The 24,287-nt window shown below is 40.3% G+C and overlaps 1 protein-coding gene across 9 annotated transcripts in view; it reads left to right on the top strand.

The window, feature by feature from the left end:
- Positions 1 to 24,287, top strand: part of TMEM132B (transmembrane protein 132B) — a 507,637-nt gene that overhangs the window by 470,450 nt on the left and 12,900 nt on the right. For all 9 annotated transcript variants that reach the window (XM_077955780.1, XM_077955786.1, XM_077955787.1 and 6 more), the window contains one exon: positions 19,278 to 19,483. In XM_077955780.1, the coding sequence (XP_077811906.1) occupies positions 19,278 to 19,483 (206 nt within the window). The remainder of the gene's footprint in view (positions 1 to 19,277; positions 19,484 to 24,287) is intronic.

A 24,287-nucleotide genomic window follows, 5' to 3' on the forward strand; every position in this document is an offset into this window, starting at 1 on the left:
TATATAGTTTTTTCAAATATTTTTTGAGCCCTGTTTTATCTCTCTTTTTGGGATTCCAATTACATGTACATTAGACCATTTGACCCTCTCACAGCTCTTGGATGCCCTTTTCCTTTTCTTTGTCACTCTTATTCTCTTTGTATTTTAGTTGGGGTAATTCCTATTGATTACCTTCAAATTCACTGCTTCTTTCCTTGGCTCTGCCTAGTCTACTGATGAGTAAGTCAAGACATCAAGATCTTTGCTACTATGTGTTTTTATTTCTAGAATTTCCATTTTATTATTTCTTACTGTTTTAACCTCTTCTGAAATTACCCATCTTCGCCTTTATGTCGCCTATCATTTCCACTAGAGATTTTAACATATTCATCATAATTATTTGAAATTTCCTGTCTGATAGTCCAAACAACTGAATCATATCTGAGTCTAGTTCTAATTATTGATTTTTTTTTTCTCCCTGGTGGTGTGTTTTGTCTTGACTTTTGGTAAGCTTTGTACTTTTCATTTAAAGATAGACCTTTTGAAATCACATATTCATATATGAAATCACATATTTCATCTCAGGAGATACTGAGATGAATCCTTTTTATGATTAGAGTTGTGTATACCTTTCTTTCTAGTAGGCCTATAATATTGGGGTTTCTGTTAATGTAGTCAGAAGTTGGGCTAGGTTTGAGGGTTTTTTAAACAATTTTAATTTTTAATTTTTATGGTACATATTTATAGGGAACATGAGATGTTTTTATACAGGCATATGATGTGTAATAATCATATCATGGAGAGAAAGGAGTGGCCATCCCCTCAAGCATTTATCCTTTGTGTTACAAACAATCCAGTTATACTCTTCTAGTTATTTTAAAATGTATAATTAAATTATTATTGACTATAATCATGGTCACCCTATTGTGCTATTAAATACTAGGTTTTATTCTTTCTATTATTTTGTATCCGTTAACCATCCCCACCTCCCCCACAACACCCACTGCCCTTCCTAGCCTCTGGTAACCATCCTTCTGCTGTCTTCATGAGTTCAATTGTTTTGAATTTTAGATCCCACAAATAAGTGAGAACATGCAATGTTTGTCTTTCTGTGCCTGGCTTATTCACTTAAGATAATGATCTCCAGTTCCATCCATGTTGTTGCAAATGAAAAGAGCTCATGCTTTTTTATAGCTGAATAGTACTCCATTGTGTGTATGCACCACATTTTCTTTATCCATTCATCTGATGATGGACACTTAGGTTGCTTCCAAATCTTGGCTATTGTCAACAGTGCCGCAACAAATGTGGGAGTGCAGATATCTCTTTGATGTAATGATTTTCTTTCTTTTGCATATTTATCTAGCAGTGGGATTGCTGGATCATATGATAGCTCAATTTTTAGGTTTTTGAGGAGCTTCCAAACTTTTCTCCACAGTGGTTGTACTAATTTACATTCCTATCAGCAGTGTACAAGGGTTCCCTTTTCTCTCTATCCTTGCTAGCAGTCGTTATTGCCTGTCTTTTGGATAAAAGTCATTTTAACTGGGGTGAGATAATATCTCATTGTCGTTTTGATTTGCATTTCTCTGATGATCAGTGACGTTGAGCCCCTTTTCATATGCCTGTTTGCCATTTGTATGTCTTCTTTTGAGAAATGTCTATTCAAATCTTTTGTTCATGTTTTGATTGAATTATTTGATTTTTTTTTCCTGTTAAGTTGTTTGAGCTCCTTATATATTTTGGCTATTAATCCTTTGTCAGATGAATAGTTTGCAAATATTTTTATCCCATTCTGTGGGTTGTCTCTTTACTTTGTGGATTGTTTCCTTTGACATGCAGAAGCCTCTTAACTTGACGTGATCCCATTTGCACATTTTTGCTTTAGTTGCCTATGCTTGTGGGATAATATTCAAGAAGTTTTTGCCCAGACCAGTGTTCTGGAGAGATTCCCTAATGTTTTCTTGTAGTAGTTTCATAGTTTGAGGTCTTAGATTTAAGTCTTTAATCCATTTTGATTTGATTTTTGTATATGGTAAGATATAGAGGTTTAGTTTCATTTCTCTACATATGGATATCCAGTTTTCCCAGCACCATTTATTGAAAAGATTGTTTTTTCCCCAGCGTATGTTCTTGGCACGTTTGTTGGAAGTGAGTTCACTGTAGGTGTGTGGATTTGTTTCTGGTCCTCTATTCTGTTCCATTGGTCTATGTGTCTGTTTTTATGCCAGTACCATGCTGTTTTGGCTGCTATAGCTCTGTAGTATAATTTAAAGTCAGGTAATGTGATTCCTTCAGTTTTGCTCTCTTTGCTTAGGATAGCTGTGGCTATTCTGGGTCTTTTGTGGTTCCACATAAATTCTAGGATTTTTTTTTTCATTTCTGTGAAGAATGTCATTGGTATTTTGATAGGGATTGCATTTAATCTGTAGATTGCTTTGGGTATTATGCACATTTTAACAATACTTCCAGCCCATGAACATAGAGTATCTTTCCATTTTTTGCTATCCCCTTTAATTTCTTTCATCAGTATTTCATAGTTTTCAATATAGAGATCGTTTACTTCTTTGGTTAATTCCTAGGAATTTAATTTTATTTATTGCTATTGTAAATGGGATTATTTTTTAAATTTCTTTTTCAGATTGTTCATTGTTGACATATAGAAATGCTACTGATTTTTGTATGTTGATTTTGTATGCTGCAGTGTTACTGGATTTGTTCATCAGTTCTAATAGTTTTTTAGTGGAGTCTTCAAGTTTTTCCAAATATAAGATCATATAATCTGCAACCAAGGATAATTTAACCTCTCCTTTCCAATTTGGATACTCTTTATTTCTTTCCCTTGTCTGATTGCTTTAGCTAGGACGTCCAGTACTATGCTGAATAACAGTGGTAAAAGTGGGCATCCCTGTCATATTCCAGATCTCAGAGGAAAGGCTTTCAGTTTTTCCCTAATCAGTATAATACTAACTGTGGGTCTGTGGTATATGACTTTTATTATGTTGAGGTATGTTCCTTCTATACTCAGGTTTTTGAAGGTTTTTATCATGAAGAGACATTGAACTTTATCAAATGCTTTTTCAGCATCAATTGAAATGATTATATGGTTTTTATCCTTCATTCTGTTGACATGATGTATCACATTAATTCATTTGCATATGTTGAACCATCCTTGCATCCCAGGGATAAATCCTACTTGGTCATGATGAATCGTCTTTCTAATGTATTGTTGAATTCAGTTTGCTAGTATTTTGTTGAGGATTTTTGCATTAGCATTCACCAGAGGTATTGGCCTGTAGTTTCCTTTTTCTGATGTCTTTGTCTGGTTTTGGTATCAGGGAAATACTGGCCTTGTAGAATGAATTTGGAAGTATTCCCTCCTCCTCCGTTTTTTGGAATAGTTTGAATAGGATTGGTATTAATTCTTCTTTAAATACTTGGTAGAATTTAGCAGTAAAGCCCTCAGGGCCCAGGCTTTTCTTTATTGGGAGACTTTTTATTACAGATTGGATCTCATTACTTGTTATTGGTCTGTTCAGGTTTTGGATTTCTTCATGATTCAATCTTGGTGGGTTAAATGTGTCTAGGAATTTGTCCGTTTCTTCTAGAGTTTCCAATTTATTTATGTATAGTTGCTTATGGTAGCCACTAATAATCCTTTGAATTTCTGCAGTATCAGTTGTAATGTCTCTTTTTTCATCTCTGATTTTGTTTATTTGGATCTTATCTCTTTTTTCTTAGTTATTCTGGCTAAAAGTTTGTCAATTTTGTTTAACTTTTCAAAAAACCAATTTTAGAAAAATTTTATTTTAGGTTCAGGGATATATGTGCAGGTTTGTTATATAGGTAAACTTGTATCATGGGTGCTTATTGTATAGATTATTTTTTCACCCAGGTACTAAGCCTAGTACGCAATATGTTTTTCTGCTCCTCTTCCTCCTCCCATTCTCCATCCTCAATTAGGCCCCACTGTTTGTTGTTCCCTTTTTGTGTTCATGAGTTCTCATCATTTAGCTGCTACTTATAAGTGAGAACGTGGTGTTTGGCTTTCTCTTCTTGTGTTAGTTTGGTAAGGATAATGGCCTGCAGATTCATCCATGTTCACACAAAAGACATGATCTCATTCTTAAAAAAACAACTTTTTGTTTCATTGATCTTTTGTATTGTTTTATTTAATTTAAATTCATTTATTTCTGCTCCAATCTTTATTTCTTTTCTTCTGCTAACTTTGGGTTTGGTTTGCTGTTGCTTTTCTGGTTCTTTAAGATGAATCATTAAATTGTTTATTTGAAGTTTTTCTTCATTTTTGATGTAGGCACTTACAGCTATATACTTCCCTTAGCATTTCTTTTGCTGTATCCCTTAGGTTTTCTTATGTTGTGTTTCCATTAACATTAGTTTTAAGAAATTTTTCAATTTCTTTTCTTAATTTGTTCATTGACCCACTGGTGGTCATTCAGGAGCATGTTGTTTAATTTCCATGTATTTGCATAGTTTCCAAAATTCCTCTTGTTACTGATTTCTAGTTTTATTCCATTGTGGTCTGAGAAGATGCTTAATATTATTTCAAATTTTTAAAAGTGTTTTAAGACTTGTTTTGTGACCTAACATATTGTCTGTCCTTGAGAATAATCCACGTGCTCAGGAAAAGAATGTATATTCTGTAGGCTTTGGATAAAATGTTCTGTAAATATCTATTAGATTGATTTGGTCTATAGTGCAGATTAAGTCCAATGTTTCTTTGTTGATTTTCTGTCTGAAAGGTCTGTCCAATGTTGAAAGTGGGATGTTGGAGTGTCCAGCTATTATTGTATTAGAGTTTCTCTCTTTAGTTCCAATAATATTTGCTTTATATATCTGAGTAGTCCAGTGTTGGGAGCATATTTAGTTAAAACTGTTACATTATTTTGCTGAATTAACTCATTTATCATTATATAGTGTCCTTCTTTGTCTCTTCTTAGAGTTTTGTCTTGAAGTCAATTTGTCGGATATAAGTGCAGCCACTCCTGTTCTTTTTTGGTTTCCATAGGCATGGAATATCTTTTTTCATTCCTTTATTTTCAGTCTATGTGTGTGTCTTTATAGGTGAAATGTGTTTCTTGTAGGCAACACATCAATGGGCCTTTCTTTTTCTATCCATTTAGCCACTCTGTTTTTTTACTCAAGAGTTTAATCAGTTTACATTCAATGTTATTATTGAGTAAGGACTTACTCCTTCCATTTTATTACTAGTTTTCTGTTTTTTTGTACTCTTGTCTTCCTTCTTTCTTTCCTTCTCATTTCTTTCTTGTGAAGGTGATTTTTTTTTTTTGGTGATACAATTTACTTTCTTGCTTTTTTATATTTTATGCTTGTTACATGTTTTTTGGTTTGAGATTACCATGCAGCTTGCAAATGCTGTCTTATAACCCATTATTTTAAACTGATAACAACTTAACATGGTTTGCATAAACAAATAAGCAAAAAAGAAAACTAATAAAAACTCTACACATTAACTTAATCCCCCCACTTTAAAACTTTTTGTTGTTTCTGTTTATATTTTGTTGTACTGTCTATATCCTGAAGAGTTGTTACAGTTATTATTTTTGACTGGTTCATTATTAAGTCTCTCTACTTAGGATAAAAGTAGATTACCCATCCCAGTTACAGTGTTATAATATTCTGTATTTTTCTGTGTACTTACTATTACTAGTGAGTTTTGTACCTTCAGGTAATTACTTATTGCCCATTAATGTCCTTTCTTTCTGATTGAAATACTCCCTTTAGCATTTCTTATAAGACAGGCCTGATGATGAAATCCCTCAGCTTTTGCTTGTCTGGGAAAGTCTTTATTTTTCCTTTATGTTTGAAGGATATTTTGGCCAAGGATATTTTTTTTCCTCCTTCAGCACTTTAAATAGGTCATGCCACTCTCTTCTGGCCTTTAAGGTTTTTACTGAAAATTCTGCTGCTAGATGTATTGAAGCTCCATTATATGTTATTTGTTTCTTTTCTCTTGCTATTTTTAGGATCTATTCTTTATCCTTGATATTGGAGAGTTTGATTATTAAATGCCTTGTAGTAATCTTCTTTGGGTTAAATCTTCTTGGTGTTCTATAACCTTCTTGTGCTTGGGTAGTGACTTTTTTGTAGGTTGGAGAAGTTCTCTGTTATTATCCCACTAAATAAAGTTTCTACCTGTCTCTTTCTCTGCCTCTTCTTTGAAGCCAATAACTCTCAGATTTGTCCTTTTGAGGCTATTTTCTTGTAGGTGTGCTACAAGAAAATAGATCTTGTAGGTGTGCTTCCTTGATTTTTATTCTTTTTTTAAATTTTGTATCCTCTGGAGATATATTTTCGAATAACTTGTCTTCAAGCTCACTGATTCTTTCTTGAATCTCTTTGGTCAATTCTGCTAATTAGTAACTCGAGTGCATTCTTCAGTATGTCAATTGTATTTTTCGGCTCCAGAATTTCTGCTTATTTTTATTTCAATCTCTTTGTTAAATTTATCTGATAGAATTCTGAATTCCTTCTCTGTGTTATCTTGAATTTCTTTGAGTTTCCTCAAGACAGCTATTTTGAATTCTGTGTCTGAATGGTCACATATCTCTGTTTTTCCAGGATTGGTCTCTTGTGCTTCATTTAGTTCATTTGGTGATTTTCGTGGATTGTCTTGATACTTGTAGACGTTTAAATGTGTCTGGGCATTGAAGAGTTAGGTATTTATTATAGTCTTTAGTACCTGGACATGTTTGTACCTGTTCTTTTTGGGAAGGCTTTCCAGGTATTCAAAAGGACTTAGGTGTTGTGATCTAAGCTGTTTCTGCTTTAAGGGGGACCCCAAGCCCAGTAATGCTATGTTTCTTGCAGACTCATAGTGGTACCCCCATGATGGTCTTAGTTAAGATATGGGAGAATTCTCTGGTTTATTAGGCAGAGATTCTTGTTCTTTTCCCTTCCTTTCTTCCAAACAAATGGAGTCTCTCTCTCTCTGTTCTGAGCCACCTGAAGCTGGGAGTGGAGTGACATAAGCACCCCTGTGGCCACTCCCACTATGACTCTGCTGGGCCAGACCTGAAGCCAGCACAGCACTGGGTCTCATCCAAGGCCTGCTGTAACCACTCCCTGGCTACCAGTTATGTTTGCTCAAGGCCCTGGGGATCTACAATCAGAAGGTGACAAAGTCAGCCAGGTTGCTGCCCTTTCCTTCAGGATGGTGAGTTTCCTCAGGTCCTGGGTAGGTCCAGAGGTGCTGTCTGGGATCCAGGGACTAGATTCGAAAACCTTAGAAGTCTACCTGGTGTTCTACTGCACTGTGGCTGAGATGACACTCACAGCACTAGACGCAGTCCTTCCCACTCTTCCTTCCCCTTTCCAAATGCAAAGAAGCCTCACCCTGGGGCCACCACCGCCACAGGCCCACAGAGAGTACTGCCAGACTACTGCCCATGTGCTCTTAAGGTCCAAGATCTCTTCAGTCAGCTTGTAGTGAAGGTTACCTGGCCTGAGGCTCACCCTGCAGGGCAGTGGGCTCCCCTCTGGCCCATAGCAGGCCCAGAAATGCCATCCAAGAGCAAGTCTTCTAATTGGGGGCCCCAAGAGCCCACTTGGTGCTCTACCCATGTGTGGCCAAGCTGCCACCTAAGGTGCAAGAGAAATTCTGTACTTTTCCCTCTGCTTTTTTTAAGCAGGAGTCTTGTCCTGTAACCATCACAGCTGGGAATGTGCTGAGTTTCACCTGAAGCCAGCAAATCTCAGAGGCTTACCCATGGCCCTTGATGTACTACCAGGATATTGCTGCTGGTTTTTCAGGACCCAAGGATTCTTCAGCTAGTAGGTAATAAATGCTGCCAGGACTGGGTCCTTTCCTTCAAGGCAGTGGGTTCCCTTCTGGCCCAGGGTATGTCTAGTAATGTTATCTGGGAGCTAGGGCATGGAAAAGAGGCCTCAGGACGCTGATCTGTGCCCTCTTCTGTTGTGTCTGAGTTGCTATCCAAGATACAAGACAAAGTTCTTCCCATTCTTCCTTCTCTCCTCAAGTGGAGGGAAGGGGTCTTTTGTGGTACTGTAAGCTGTACAGCCTGGGGTGAGGGAAGGGTGATGCCAGCACTCCCTTAGCTGCCCAAGCTGGTGTCTCAGTAGGTCATGTGCCCCCAGGTCCACTGGCCCTGGGCCCAGTTCAGCACTAGGACTTGCCTAGGTGTTGTAATCTTTGTGGACTAGAGTGCCTTTCAAGTTTATTTAGGAACACAGAGCACTTTAGCCCACAGTGGTTAAGGATTGCAGAAATTCAAGTTTGGACTGCTGGGATTGGAGATTCCTTTCTACCTAGGGCTGGTTTTATTTATTCATTCATTCATTCTTTAAGCTCTGGGGTACATGTGCAGAATGTGCAGGTTTGTTACATAGGTATACATATGCCATGTTGGCTTGCTGCACCCATCAACTTGTCATCTACATTAGGTATTTCTCCTCCTAATGCTATCCCTCCGTTAGCCACCCACCTCCAACAGGCCCAGTGTGTGATGTTCCCCTCTCTGTGTCCATGTATTCTCATTGCTCAACTCCCACTTATGAGTGAGAACATGCAGTGTTTGGTTTTCTGTTCCTGTGTTAGTTTGCTGAGAATGATCGTTTCCACCTTCCTCCATGTCCCTGCAATGGACACAAACTCATCCTTTTTTATGGCTGCATAGTATTCCATGGTGTATATGTGCCACATTTTCTTTATCCAGTCTATCACTAATGGACATTTGGGTTGGTTCCAAGTCTTTGCTATTGTGAACAGTGCCACAGTAAACATACGTGTGCATGTGTCTTTATAGCAGAATGATTTATAATCCTTTAGGTATATATCCAGTAATGGGATTGCTGGGTCAAATGGCATTTCTGGTCCTAGATCCTTGAGGAACTGCCACACTGTCTTCCACAATGGTTGAACTATTTTACACTCCCACCAACAGTGTAAAAGCGTTGCTGTTTCTCCACATCCTCTTCAGCATCTGTTGTATCCTGAGATACCATCTCATGTCAGTTAGAATGGTGATCATTAACAAGTTAGGGCTGCTTTAAATGCTCCCTCTGTAGGTGGGTGTCAGCAAATTTGGTCTGGTTTCTCTTTCTGCTATAACAGGGTGGCAATGAATTCAATGCCTCACAATTGCTGTGCTCTTCCTTCCCCAGAGCACTGAAATGCTCTCTGCACCACACTGCCACTGCTGGGAGTGGGGTGTGGGTGGTGGTGGTGATTCGAGATTCCTTTTTCTACCTCTTCAGTGCCTCTTTCAGTGATATTAAGTTAAAGCCAGGTACTGTTAGTGCTCACCTGAGTTTTGGTTCCCATGAAGGTGCTTTTTTGGTGTGTAGATAGTTGCTAAATTGGTGTCCTTGTGGTAGGGATGGTCGATGGAGCCTTCTGTTTCACCATCTTGCTTTCCTCTTCCCCAGGTTTGGTTGCTATTTTGGTTACCCTCAGTGCACTGTGGGCTTGAAATTCCTTTAGCGATTCCTTGCACTTAGAATGTGAGCGATTTTCCAGAGGTTATTTTCTCAGTGTCTGCTTCCTTCTTGACTTTGAGTATTTCCAATGTGCCCAAGAGAGAATCTGTTTCTTGTAGCTCTCCTAATTGTATTCCCTATTATTTTTACTTGGTGCTTCTTAGCCTAGTGGAGGACCAGGGCCAAATTCTCTGAGGTTCCGATTAAGCATTAGGCTTGGTAGACACTGTAGCACTTAGCCTCTAGTGTATGGCTTTCCAAGGTGCTCCTCCTACCCCTCTTCAAGCTGTAGTGTGTCTAGCATGTATTCTCATCCCTCCCTCAGGGTAGAGCTGTTTCTTTTCCTTTCCTTTAGATGCAATGAGTTTCCACAGTATCCTGATTGACAGTTTTTATTATACTTCTGCCTGAAGACTAAGACTTTTGTCCCATAGCGAAAATAGAAGAGATGAAACTGCAGAGAGTTAGCACTGACTGCCGTTTCTCTCTGCAGCCAGGATCATGAGGGAAGCTGTCTCGAGATTATCTCACATCTTCTGTCTAAGTGTCTGGTGAGATTCTTAGGACCTTCAAGAGGGTGCAAACTCCCCTGTATTTACAGTCCCAGGGTCTTTACACTCTCACAATAGTCCACATTTGTTCCATAGAAATGTATCTAAAAGTTTTACTTGAATCCTTATCAGCTTATGTGGCATTCAGCAATGTCTACCCCAGGGAAGCAAATGCTTAATACATATTTCTCCCTGCAGGATCATGTCTTTCTCCAGAATGCAGGTTAGTTTGTTACCCTGCAGCCACAGTTCTCAAACTTAATTAAAAATATTAATTTGTAGTTTGATAACGGGGGGAGAAATGCTTTTCGGTGCTCTACATTTCTGAGTTGAAACTGGGGACCTGGCTGTCTTGATTTTGTCTCTGATTTTTATCAGAGAATAATCCAGGCTGTTTTAAATATACAAAAACTAAGAATGAACTCAACATATAGAGGGGATCGGAGGATACTCAACATAGAGAGAGGATGAGAGATCTGAACTTATTTCTTTAGCTTTCTGAACCCTGAATATCTGAGACAAATCCCAGTCAATTTAGAAAGTTTGTTTTGCCAAGGTTAGGGACACATGCCCATGACACACACTCAGGAGGTCCTGATGACATGTGCCCAAGGTGGTAGGGCACAGCTTGGTTTTATACATTTTAGGGAGACATGAGACATCAATCAATATATGTAAGATGAACATTGGTTTGGTTCAGAAAGGGAGGATAACTGGAAGCAAAGTCAGGGGACAACTTGAAGCGGGTAGGGGACTTCCAGGTCATAGGTAGATAAGAGAAAAATTGTTGCCTTCTTTTGAGTTTCTAATTAGCCTTTCCGAAGGAGGCAATCAGATACGCATTTATCTCAGTGAGCAGAGGGGTGACTTTGAATAGAATGGGAGGCAGGTTTGCCCTACGTAGTTCCCAGCTTGACCTTTCCCTTTAGCTTAGTGATTTTGGGGTCCCTAGGATTATTTTCCTTTCACAGCTTGAACTCTGAACCTCTCTCCCTGACCTCTAAACTCATGTATCCAACTTCTTAACATTTTCATTCATATTTCTAATGAGCATTTTGAATTCAACATTTTCAAAACTGAAGTCTGGGTTCTTTCTCTCTTCCCTAAATACACATCTTGTGCTGCCTTCTCCTATCACAGGGTTAGGAACTGCATTCTTTTGGTTGGCCAAAAACTCAGAAACCCTGTGTGACTTTTCCCTCTCACTCGCATTCAAAATCCATTTCAATATCAAATCCCATCTCATCACCTCTGTCACTACCACTGTGATTGAAGCCACCTTCACATTTCTGTTGGATGGGTTGAGTAAGCCCCCGAATGGTCTCCCTACCTGCCAAAGGTATCCTGTTAATTTTGTTAGCTCAAGCCACTTTCTTGCTCCAAACACGACAGAACATCTCATTACACTTACAGGAGTAAAATCCAAACCCTTGCCTTCTTCTCTGATCTCATTTCCCTGATCTTTGCTCATTCGCTTTCAGCTATTTTCCCCTTTTTATTGGCCCTTAAATATGGCAGGAACATTCCTGTCTCAGGGCCTTCATACTTCTTGTTTCCTCTGGTTTGAGTGATCTTCTGCATGTCCCCATGACTCCGTTCCTCACTTCAGTCAGGTCTCTATTCAAATGTTACTTCTCCAAAGGCCCTTTCTTTCCTCTTCTAATTAAAATAACATACTCTATCATCACTGTCCATTCTCTTCCGTGCTTTATTTTTTCTTTCAAGCCTGTTTCACTGCCTGGTATTGTATTATATATCTACATGGTTGTTTAATTTGTCTGTCTCCCCTAATTAGACTATCAGTTTCATAAGAACAGGAACTCTATTCCTCATTGCTCTACTCTCAGCACCTAGGACAATTCTTGAGTCTTAGTCAATAGTAAATAAATATTTATTGAATGAATGGATGTTCATTCCTGTTTTATAGATAAAGGATCTCAGGCAGAGAAAGGTTACATTGTAACAAAATATACTGAAACTCTGAGCTTGGTTTCTAACCCTTCCAAACAACAGAATGTCAGAGCTGGAAAGTTTAGGTTCCTTAAGGTTCACAGATGCAGAATCTGAGCCTCAGAGATTGGGGAGCAACTTGCTCAGAAGTGTTGAAGGGAAGGGTTGAGGTGAGGACCCAGGTCTCTGGACCTCAATCTGTGGCACTGAACTTCCCTCTAAGCTTCCCCTGGACATGGGGGTTTACTCGAAGGAATGTGAAAAGTACTAATTAAATACTGTTTTGTGGTACGTTCCACAGTCCTGAGATTAGTTCTGAGAACAGACAGTCCTTCCATAGATTACAACCATGAACTCAGGATAAAATTAAAAAATAAAAATCTCTGAAGAGTGAACAAAAGCAAGAGTATTTTGGAGGGGAGTCAAACTTGGAGAAAATGACCAGAACAGCGAATTTTCCTGATTTGGTGGCCTTTGTCCTGAGGACACCTGCATTTGCAGCAATAAAGTGGGCAAATTAAACTGCTGGAGAGGCTGGGCACGGCAGCTCACACCTGTCATCCCAGCACTGTGGGAGGCTGAGGTGGCTGGATCACAAGGTCAGGAGTTTGAGACCAGCCTGACCAACATGGTGAAACCTCGTCTCTACTAAAAATACAAAAATTAGCCGGGCTTGGTGGCGTGCGCCTGTAATCCCAGCTACTCAGGAGGCTGAGGCAGGAGAATTGCTTGAATCTGGGAGGTGGAGGTTGCAGTGAGCTGAGATTGCTCCACGGCACGCCAGCCTGGGCGACAGAGCGAGATTCTGTCTCAAAATAAAACAACAACAAAAACAGCAACAACAACAACAACAACAACAAAAAACTGCTGTAGAAACTCCTCCATCATTGTGGCTGAAAGCAACCAGGGAAAAGAGCCCAGGGTAACCACTGACACATGTAATAATAAGGATGACTCTCAGAATCATCATACTTGTGAAAAAAACCAGACATAAAGAGTGCATATCGTGATTCCATTTTTATAAAATTCTAGAAAATGGAAACCAGTCTGTGGTGGTGAAAAGCACATCAGTGGTTGCCTGGGGCCGGGAGAAGAAGGAGCCATGGACTGAAAACACGCATTAGGATCTGTTTTTGGGGTGACAGAATGTTCTGTGTAGTGTTTTCATGGGTGGACACTGCCAAACTCATTGAACTTTATCATTTAAACGGATACACTGTATTCCACATAAATTACAACTCAATCTGGTTGATAAAAAGTACTGATGTGTGTATTTAGGTCTTGCCTTGCCCAATCAGCCTGTGGTCCTCTGGAGGAAGGGCCATGTCTTCCTTGCCTGGGTTGCACTGAAGCCATAACACAGTGCTGAGGAGGCCTCGGGCACAGAGAGACTAAGTGGGAAACGATGCTCTGCCTTTCACTAGCTGTGATCCCTTAACTAGCAGCCTCTCCTTGGCCTCAGTCTACCCTCCATAATATAGGGACAAAAATGTAATGTGCAGAGTATTTGGAGAGGTGAATGGGTATAATTCTACATAAAATTTTGAAAACAATGCAGGGTTCATAGTAAGAACTTAATACATGATAGATATTATTATTCCTTTGGCATTTATTATTAATTAAAAACTCAAGGTAAAATAAATATTTTTGAGTACATACTGTGCCTCAGACATGGTACGCTTCATTAAACTCAGTAATACATACAAAGTGTTTGATTCAGATGATAAGTGAATATCAAAGGGTTTTCGCTACATAGTTTTGATTCTTTTCCCTATTTTAATATAGAATTTCAGCATTGTTTGTAAGTTTGTGAGAAACATACTACCCGATTCTGTAGCATTTTTTTTCTTCTAACATAGCGGCTCATGTCTCGGGTTGGGAGAGGGGTCATGAGGGAAGCCCAGTGCACAGTCAGCCTCCCATCAGTGCAGGCAGATGGGTCAACAGTGTGGCAAACACAGAGGGTGGCTGATGCACAGATTAAATTCTTGCTTCTTTTAAAAATAGAACATGAAGTAAATGTTGTGTCTTACAAGATACCCAAAGGAAACATATTCACATCTGGAGAGCCCCTTTTAGCCTCTTTTATTATAAAGCAATGTAGTTGCAGAAGTGTAATTTGACAGTAAAAATATTAACCTCTAAAGGCAACTTTCCCAGGATGACATTTACAGGCCATCTCACACATGCTGATAGATTAACATGACACAAATCATCTGTTTTCAATCTCCATGTTCCTGTCCTCAGCTCTTCTTAAATTAGGATTGACAGCATTTGGTTTTCGATGTTCCTCTTGGGGCTTAGAGAGCCCTGAAGGTATCATTTAGATGAGTGATGGGAATCTGACTCTGATCTTTATTTTGCTATGTCTTCCTGTCATCTCCCCACATCCCTCCTTCCCCTGCCAATAAAACACACATGTATCTCATACACAGAGATCTTAATTCTCAGTTAAAAGGCCAAATTGACTACTGGGAATCCAAGGCCTCACATTTATCAGCTTTGTTCCTTCTGGTCTTCTCTCATAATATATGAAATCACTTGCATTTTTCTTAATGCCATTACCATGATAACCTTGTGTAAGTCACCTTCTTTGCCTTCTTACAGATACACTCACTACTGGTGGTGGTGTACAGAAATGAATGGGTCTCAGAGGAAACAGCTGTGACATATTCATTCACACACTCAGCATCTATTTATTGAATAACTTCTATGTGCCCAGCACTGTGCTATTAGCAGAGACAGCAGGGAAAAGGAGAAAGGTTCATGGTATGAAGCAGATTACCATCCGGTGGGGAAGATACATAAGAAACAACCAGGAGCATTAGGAGAGTGGTAATTGTTGTGAAGGAGTACATTTTATAACAGAGCAATCTGGTGCGATTAATACAGTGTAAGTGACATGATATCAGCAATATGAAGAGTCTAAGTAATGGAGCATGTTGTACATTTAGTGTACACAGTAGCACACACAGCAAGTTAGATACAGGAAAATAGTGACCAGAGGCGGGTACCAAGTTTAAATTAGGAGTGACTCAGGGAATGCATTCTGAGGGGTGGCATTTGAGATGCAGTCCTATGTCATTTATAATCCTTTTGGTGAAAAGTAACAAAACCACATAGACCAATTTGGCTTTAGCCACAAGAACAATAATCACCTGATAAAACGCCTCAAAGTCGGGGGGTCCAGGTGGGCTGCTCCAGCGGCTCCTCTAGGTCATCAAGGGCCCAGGTTCCTTAGCTCCCAGGGTTAGCCTGGCCCACGGCTGGCTCCCTCAGGGCTCTGGGATCCCTGCAGCAGTTCCTGTCGTCAGTTCCCACGCGACAACATCCGGTGGGAGGAGGAGGCGCCACTTTCGGTGAGTCTCTTTGATCAAGGAGATGTTTCCCAGAAGCCCTAGTAGCCTTCTCACAGCTCATTGGCCAGAGTAATAGCACGTGCTTTCCCCTAAACCAATCACTGGCAAAGAGGATGGAGGTTTAATGATGGAGTTAGGGAGGCCTGTGGTGAATGGAGGGCGGTGGATTTCCTGAAGAAAACCTTTTTAATATTAGAAAAGAGGAAAATGTATGTGTGTCGGGCAGAGGTGCTGGTGCATAGTTGACTGGGCAGTAGAAAACCAGTTATGAAGGACATCAGATCACATTCCTGGGAAGACCATGGCATGGCCTTGGGAGGGGGCTAAGCCTAGGAGAGCTCAGGGAAGCAGTGAAGACCCATGAAGAAGGACCTGTGCCAGGTAGGGAGGGCATGCAAGGTGAGGCCAGAGAAGGAAGCAGGTCCAAGGCATTGGGGCCTGGTAGGCCCCTGTAAGGCATTTGGATTGTATCTGGCGTAGCACAAGAAGTCCCTGGAGAGGACAGAGGTAATCAAGCAGAGGAGACAGCCCTGGGCCAGCAGTCAGCAGTCAGTGTTGATATATGCAAAATGCTGTGCAAGAGGCAGTACCTTTCTTTACGCTGGATTCAGTACAGGTAAAATGAGGCTCATGACACCCACCTTGTGGCGTCACCATGGGACTTACTGCGTTGAAAGGAGAGTGTGGCGGCGATGAGGTCCTGTACAAGTGTGAGCTGTCTTGTTCTCATCATTTGAGATAGTTATAAAATCCCTGTGAACACTGAATTAGTGAGTACTGAACCTTTGCTTGTAGGAGAAATAGAGACACACACACACACACACACACACACACACACACACACACACACACATTTCGAATAGTCTATAATCTTCTATTACAAAGGAAATATTGAAGTTTGGAAGTGTTAGTTGACTTATCTGAGGCTGCCTCACTGACAGGTGCCAGAGCAGGCATTCAGATTCTGTCCCGCTGCATCCAGCGCCCAAGCTGAAGCTTCCGACACCGCGCTCCACTGCCCTCTGTATTGTCCGTGCTCTGGTCTTTGTATGAGAGCTGAGACAAGACGGCAGAGCGAGTACTTGCTTGACCTCAATTGGGGATGCGTGCATGGCAGGTGGTTCAAAATTTTCCCCTCTCTGTGCAATTCCACAAATGACCAAAAAGGCACTGCAAGTACTGACTCTGGGGTTACAAATAACTTTTAGGGAGTAGATGAGTTTGCAAATATGGAATCCACAAATACTGATGGTCATCTGTAATTGGTGAGACCATGGAGTGAGAAACTCTGGTTTCTGTATATCTAATATATCCTTTGTACATTGTTAGATACCTCAAGTCTTAGTACTCAATATGATTAGCCTTATTTGTGCTGTTTTAATTGAATTACTTAAAATGGAGGGCATACACTTTTTTAAGGGTATGCATATCGCAGGAGAAAAAACTCAAAAGATAGTCAACATAAAGAACTGCTAAGCCCTCTTACTTTGTTATGTTTTTAATTAATTAATTTTTTCCATATGGGCTCTACATCACTTCCTAAAAGATGGGGCAGGTTTAAGTCTGTAGTGCTCTGAAAGGATGCAGACAATTACATTATTTATTCCTTATTAACATAGAAACAGCTTCACAGTTTCCAAAACCGGTGTGTTCTCTCCAGTGGGATGTGATTCAGAGTGATTTGAAGTGTGATTGGGGGTAGTTGGGTAGCAGTAAACAAGGGAGAACCATAATTTTACATAAATGCAGGAGGGTTGAGGTCTGCACTATGGAATGTTGGACTGAGAAAATTCTAGCAATAAGTGATAACCACCTGAGCTAGGGAGAAGTGAGAGCAGAACTCCCCAATGTATCCACTGCAGGTTTCTAAGTCATAGGGGACCTCAATCTCTTTTTTTCTGAGCAGGGTTGGGGGGACTTCATTCTCTTGAGGTAGTCTGCATGCCACAGGCAGAACAGGCAGTGAGTTCAGGGGAAATTAGAGGTCTTACTGAGCCTTCACCTTCTCCTAGTGCGGTGCTTCCTTGGGAAGGCAGATATTTCTCTATAATGGGGCTTCCACATCTTGAGTACCTGAATGGATGGCAGTCAGGCTCAGCATTGTGTCAACATCTATTAAAAGTAAGAACATGATCCTCCATTCCGTTTTCTGCTCTAAATGGAAATCTTGTTCTGATTATTTACAGAACTGGGCACAATGAAGCAGATTTAACTGCCTCAAACGTGCTCTAAAATACAGCTCATTTGCTTACTTCATTGTTGTTCTTCTCTCTCTTTTTATAAAATAAAGCAAAAAGAGGGATAGAAGTAGATTCTTTTTTTTAATTTGAAAAGTTAAAGAAATGCCATATTCAGCTCCCCCTGGAATTTTGGGCATGAGAGACATATTAGCTATCAGCCTAATGGTAGCTCTATCCACTGCTATCTTAGGCCTGGAGGGAAAAAGATTTTAGACTGCTAAGTTCTGACAGGATAGGAAAGGAGCTCCAGAAATGAACTTAGCCAGACTCCAGTAACTCTCCAGCAATCCTTGTTCATTGCTTTGTGGACTAGGATTATCAAGTCAAAGTCTCAACGATTTCAGCAGATCTCCCAATGAGTAGCCTACATTAATTATACTTAAGGATTCCTAAAGACATCATTGGTGTTGAGAAGTGGAAGTGACAAGGATCCATCCCTGTGACTGAGGATGCAGGGTGAGTCTTAAGTGTCCCATTAGCCATTTTCTCCTTGGTTTCCATGGCGAGCTGCAGTGTAGAGCTATTGGGTGGTAAAAGGCTGATTTCTCCATTTCCAAGGAAGCACATTCATATTGGTGCCATTTTTCTGGGAGGGAGGGAAGGTGGTAATTTATCTCAAACAACTTGGAAGTTCACTCTTTAAGTTTGGAAGTGGGCACTTCTGACATTGTTCTTGAGCCATTCACTTGACCATGTCAAATAGACAGTTGGATGTGTGTATCTCGGGCTCAGAAGGGAGGCCTGAGTTGTAGTTACAGATTCAAGTGAGGAAGAGAAGCAACAAGAGTAAGTCCTAGTTTCTGGCTTGCAAAAGTGGGGCTGTGGTGGCTCCACTGGTTGAGGTGGGGGCCCTGCCAGCAGCCCAGGCTTGACACTGCCCCTCAGCAGTATGAATGCAAAGGTTGCACACTACTTTTTATTTTCTGTCCTCTGCTCATGAAATGATTTATGATCCCTCTTTCTTCTCTCCACCTAGATACATAAATACATTTCCCTGATTGTCCAGGAGAGAAAGTCAGCAACAATTTATTTGCTTATCCTGAAAATGTGAAGTAAAATGGGGACTTAAATGGTCTAATGCTCAACCTACTGAAGCATGCACATTAGAGAGGCCACCCCCAAGTGCTGAGTCAAAAGACCATGGTGAAATGCCACATTCATTCTACAAAATTATAGCTGAATGGGGCAAAAATAATTATATCCATGTTTCTAATGCATTTCACAACTATGTTGCCCACCAGGATTTTAATCTAGTGCAAAGCTCTCCTGATTTTTCAGAGATCCTCAGTGTGACTTGAATAATGTGCTTTTTCAGTAACATAAAAACCTTTTATGCATCTTCAGATATGGTGCAGGAGTGAACTATGAGGCATCTGGGGTTTGATTAGTGATCGTTTGAGTACATAAAAAAGGTAAGATAAAGAAAAACACTGACACATACACACAAAAGGCAACAGAGGTTATATAACTCCATTAAATTATGTTAATGGTTTTACTTGTCAGTATTTTGTAATACAAAATAGTTTTCCTGTAGTCTATTTGTCAGTATTTGTCACTAATTAGTGCCTACAAATTACCTTTTGTACAAGTTCTGTTCATCGGGTTGTTTTGGTGTCTAATAAATCAGAGCTGCTGCAGTTCATGAACTTTCAGTGTTGTTAGTATTTGCTTGTGCTTTTCCTCCTGATGCATCTCAAGGTTCTACCTCCTCCCCAAAGGTTTCCAACAACTGTGATTCCATTTTTGTGAACGGGAAGGAAATGAAGAGCAAAGTGGACACAATTGTGAACTTCACCCACCAGCATTTCACCTCCCAGTTCGAGGTCACTGTCTGGGCGCCCAGACTCCCCCTGCAGATTGAGATCTCAGACACTGAGCTGAGCCAGATCAAGGGCTGGAGGATCCCGGTTGCTGCCAACAGAAGGTGAGGAATCAAAGAGAAGACTTTGGATCTGATTGTCCTGGGGCCCAGATCTTTGTGGGAGGCAAATTGGCCCTCAGGGACTCAAGCCCTTGGGAAGCAACATCCGCGGTGGGAAGCGTGGTCTGGGTTTTGGGTTCAGATGGATCTGACTTGAGTACTTACTAGCAACTTGACATGAGGAAATTTTAATGAAGATAATCGTAATAATATAGTAACAACCTCATAGAGTAGTTGCTAGCATTCAGTAAAATGAATGCAATACGTAACAAGCACCTACCACAAGATGTGGCATTTAGGACATAGCTATTTTCCATTCCCCACTCACTTCTCTATTGTTCATTCCTATGTTATTCACTCTCAGTTCCCCTGCTTGTAAATGTCAGCCTTCCTCCATGGAGCACAGTACAGTGGTTAAGACTGTGGGCTGTGGGATAAGGCTGCCTGAGTTGTTCCGCCCTCTCCCCACACCGGGTAAGACTCTTCATTTTGCTGCCTGAATTTTAACCCCAGCTTTACAACTTGTACCTGTGTGATGTTGGACGTGTGATTTAACCTATCTCTTTCTCAGTTTCCTCATCTATCAATTAGGGATGATAACATTACTGAAGGGTTGTCCCAAGAACTCAGTGAATGGATACATACTATAGTAGACAGTTCTAAAGATGACTCTCGCCTGTAATCCCAGCACTTTGGGAGGCCGAGGCGGGCGGATCACGAGGTCAGGAGATCAAGACCATCCTGGCTAACACGGTGAAACCCCATCTCTACTAAAAATACAAAAAAATTAGCCGGGCGAGGTGGCGGGCGTCTATAGTCCCAGCTATTCGGGAGACTGAGGCAGGATAATGGCGTGAACCCGGGAGGCGGAGCTTGCAGTGAGTCGAGATCACGCTACTGCACTCCAGCCTGGGCGACAGAGCAAGACTCTGTATCACAAAAAAAAAAAAAAAAAAAAAAAAAAAAAAAAGATCACTCTCCCTTCCCATGATCCCCATCTCCTTCTTCTTCAAACACTAATCTGGTAGTGCCGGGAGGGGATTTTACAGATGTAACTACAATCCCAAATCAGTGGACCTTAAAATACAGAGATTAGCCAGGTGATGGGACCCACCAAAGAAGCCTCTGAAAGCAGAGTTCCTGCCAACTGGTAGCAGAAGGGGAAGTTGGGAAGATTCGAGGATGAGAACAACGTGATGATGTACTGCTGGCTTTGAAGGCGGCTTGAGCCACTTGCTGACGAATGTGGACTGAGCCACTTACCAAGGAATGTGGTAATCTTTAGTAGCCGAGAGCAGCCTCCAGATGACAACCAGCCAGGAAATGGGGCCTCAGTTCTATAACCTTAGGAACAGAATTCTGCCAACAACCTGGCTGATCTTAGAAGTGGATTCTTCCCTAGCACTTCCAGATAAGAGAGCAGTCCAGTTGACCCCTTAATATTGAACTTGTGAATCTCTGTGTAGAGAATTCAGTTGAGCCTGCCTGGATTACTGGCTTGCAGAACTGTGAGTGTGTTGGTGTGGGCATTGTTTTAAACCATGAAGTTTGTGGTCATTTGTTATGCAGCAATAGAAAACGAATATAGAGCCTGTTGCCCAGTGGTGGCTTGTAGCCATAAGCCACACTCAAATGTGAGTGTGCCTTTGGAATCAGGCAGTGAGTGGAGGCTGGAAGATTTTGAGGAGCATAATGGAAAAAGCATCAATTGCCTTGAACAGATTGTTAGTGGAAACATGGGTGTTAAAGACGTTGTACATGATGCATGAGGATCATTGTAGAGAAATCCCAAATCACCTTACAGAAAGCTGAGATCATTGTGCACAAATGGGAAGTAGAAATCTGAACTTCAAAAATGCTGCCAGTGAGGGTTTAGGGGGAGTTGAGGAGCATGGATTCTGGTTAGGAGGTGACAGAGTGCTTCGCAAGATTGTGCCCTGCAGGTGTGTGGAAAGCAAGTGAGGTCAGATAGCTGAGGAGAAGACCAGGCAAATACTGAATGTGCACTTAGATTCATCTTGCTGCTAATAGCAGAATGCAAGAGGAGAGAGAAAATTTTGGAAGGGCTATGAGACAAGAAGAAACAGGGACCTGATGATGTTGAAATTTTCAGTCTTTCCAGACAGCAAATGATGAAGAAATTTTAAGAGATTCACTGTCAGAAAAGTGTGCTTGAAGCAAAAGGCCAAGGGTGGATCTTGAAAACCCATTGCTGAAACTTGAAGGGCCACTGGGGGAAGTGATACTGCCCTGCCTGCCTGATGTCTTCCAGCCTCCACCCAGGCCAGGGAGGTGCCCTCGTCTCCGTTGGGCAAACCCAGAGACATTCAAGTGGGATTCCTGCTTCACTGCAGGAAACCACAGGACCAGGGGAACAAAACAGACCAGAATAGCACCTGAGGGCTCTCAAGCCAAATTGTCATTAGAACCTAAGTGCACAAAAGTAGCCTAGGACATATGCACCGAAACAAAGCAAATTTAACTACAATAGATTTCAGTTGAACCCAGAGTTTCCTGTCATAATGTACAAAATATCCAGAACATAACAAAAATATCACTCGTCATACCAAGAATTAGATAAACCACAACTTGAATGAGAAAAGATGGTCAACTGATGGCAATGCCCAGATAAACCAGATGTTAGAATATCTGACAAGGATTTTAAAGCAGCCATACCAAAGGAAAAAAAAAGCTTTCAGTAAGAAATTAGAAATAGCCTTGGAATCAATTAAAAAGGAAAATATCTCAGCAAGGAAACATAACTTATAAAAAAGAACCAGATGTAAATTATAGAAAAATATAGAAACGAGGGTGAACAAAAGCCCTCAATAGGCTCAGCAGTACAGTGAGATGACAGAGGATAAAATCAGTGGACTTGAGAACAGACAATACAATTTACTTCATCTAAATAACAGAGAAAATAGACTTGTGGGAAAAAAGGAATGGAGCATCAGGGGCTTGTGGGACTATAAGAAAGTATCTAGGATTCCCATGATTAGAATCCGAGAAGAAAAGGAGAAAAGGTGTTGGGCTCAAACAGTATTTGCAGGAATAATGGCTGAAAACCTCTCCGATTTGTCAAGAGGCACACACGCGTAGTTTCAAAAAGCTTGAGAAACCACAAACATGAGAAGCCCAAAAATCCACGTGAAGACACATTGTAATTAAACTTCTGAAAATGAAAGACAAAGAAAGTCTTAAACACATCCAGAGACGGGTTATACCAGTTTGAATGGCAATGAATTTTTCGCCTGAAACCAGAGGCCAGAAGGACTTCGCACATTTTTCAGGCGCTAAAAGAAAGGCGCTGTCAGCCTCAAATTCTTTACCTGGCAAAAGTATCCTTTAGGAATGAAAGGAGAATCAAGACATTCCTAAATGAACAAAAACTTCGAGAGTTTGTTTTCAGGAGACCTACCTTTAAAGCATGGCTAATGGAACTTCATTAGACAGGAAACTTCAGTAGACAGAAAAAATTATAATGGAAAAGGATTTGGAACTTCAGAAAGGAAAGAAGAATGATAGAATGAGTAAAAACACTGTTGAATAGGATAGACTTTCCTTCGCATCAATTTTTTACATCATGTTTGGTATTCAAAGGGGAAAGTATGACATTATCTGATGTGGTACTTAGGATAGATAGAAAAACATACTTAAAACAATTATATTCTTAAAAGTGGTCAGGGTAATGGGACTTACAGGGAACTAAGGTATCTACACTCGAAGTAGCAAAGCTTTGGTATCATTAGACTGTAATAAGTTATGCTTGCATGTTAATAAGCTCCGTGTATACCATTGCCAATTTCCTGGTTTTGATATTTTCTTATAGTTAGGAAGATGCTAACTTCAGGGAACTGGGTAAAGAGTGTATAAGATCTCCTGGTTTTTTGTTTGTTTGTTTGTTTGTTTTTTAGCTTTTAGTTAATTTGTAATTATTTTGAAATTAAAAGTTTAAATAAATAAATAGGATACAATCTGCCCTAAAATAACAGGATTGTTTTGTTTCATTACCACAAGATTTCTAAAATCTCATGTACTCATTGACCATTATGATGATACTGCCACATTTTAATGAAACACATGCCTAGTGGTGTTCTTCTTTTTTACCCATTAATTTAAAGGGAACCTCCCATTGCTAGCACAAATGGTCGACTAGTGTCATTTATCATAAAATAAATTTAACCTAAAATTATTACAAAGAAAACTAAACAATGTTGTTCAATTCTGAGTAGACACCATTGCCTGCCTATGTGAACTTGTCTTTATTAACTAATGGAAAGTAGTTAGTTCTGAGACACTTTAAAGACATCCTAGCACAGAACAGAGATATTCCCTGTGACATATTCAGAAGGATCGAAAAATAAAATGGGAATAACTTTTCAGTATGTTATTTGTTTGTTTTATTTTTATTTTTTAAATTGAATGCTATGTTTCTTTGCCACCTAATACCATCTGTCTTACTCACGGAGATACTCATTTCTTACTTTGGGAAACCAAAATTATTATGCTATTGTGCTGGTGAAAATTTTTTCTATCATTTTATAAATGGTTCTCAGACCTTTCAGGGAGGCAGAATGTCATATAGTAAAGAAAGTAGCTTTCAGAAGTCAAATGGAGCTGTATCCAGACCTGCTAATTGCCAGTTATCTGGGATACATATTAACCACTCTGAGCCTGGTTTCTTTATGCAAAAATAAGAACATGTTTCATAGCTGTTGAGAAGATGAACGGACTTAGCTATAGAAAGGAAGGGGACACACGTGATGGGGCAGCTGGCCTGGTTGTGTGGGCCCTGCCTCAGGAGACG

This window comes from Macaca mulatta, chromosome 11 (genome assembly GCF_049350105.2).
Source record: "Macaca mulatta isolate MMU2019108-1 chromosome 11, T2T-MMU8v2.0, whole genome shotgun sequence".
NCBI lineage: Eukaryota > Metazoa > Chordata > Mammalia > Primates > Cercopithecidae > Macaca > Macaca mulatta.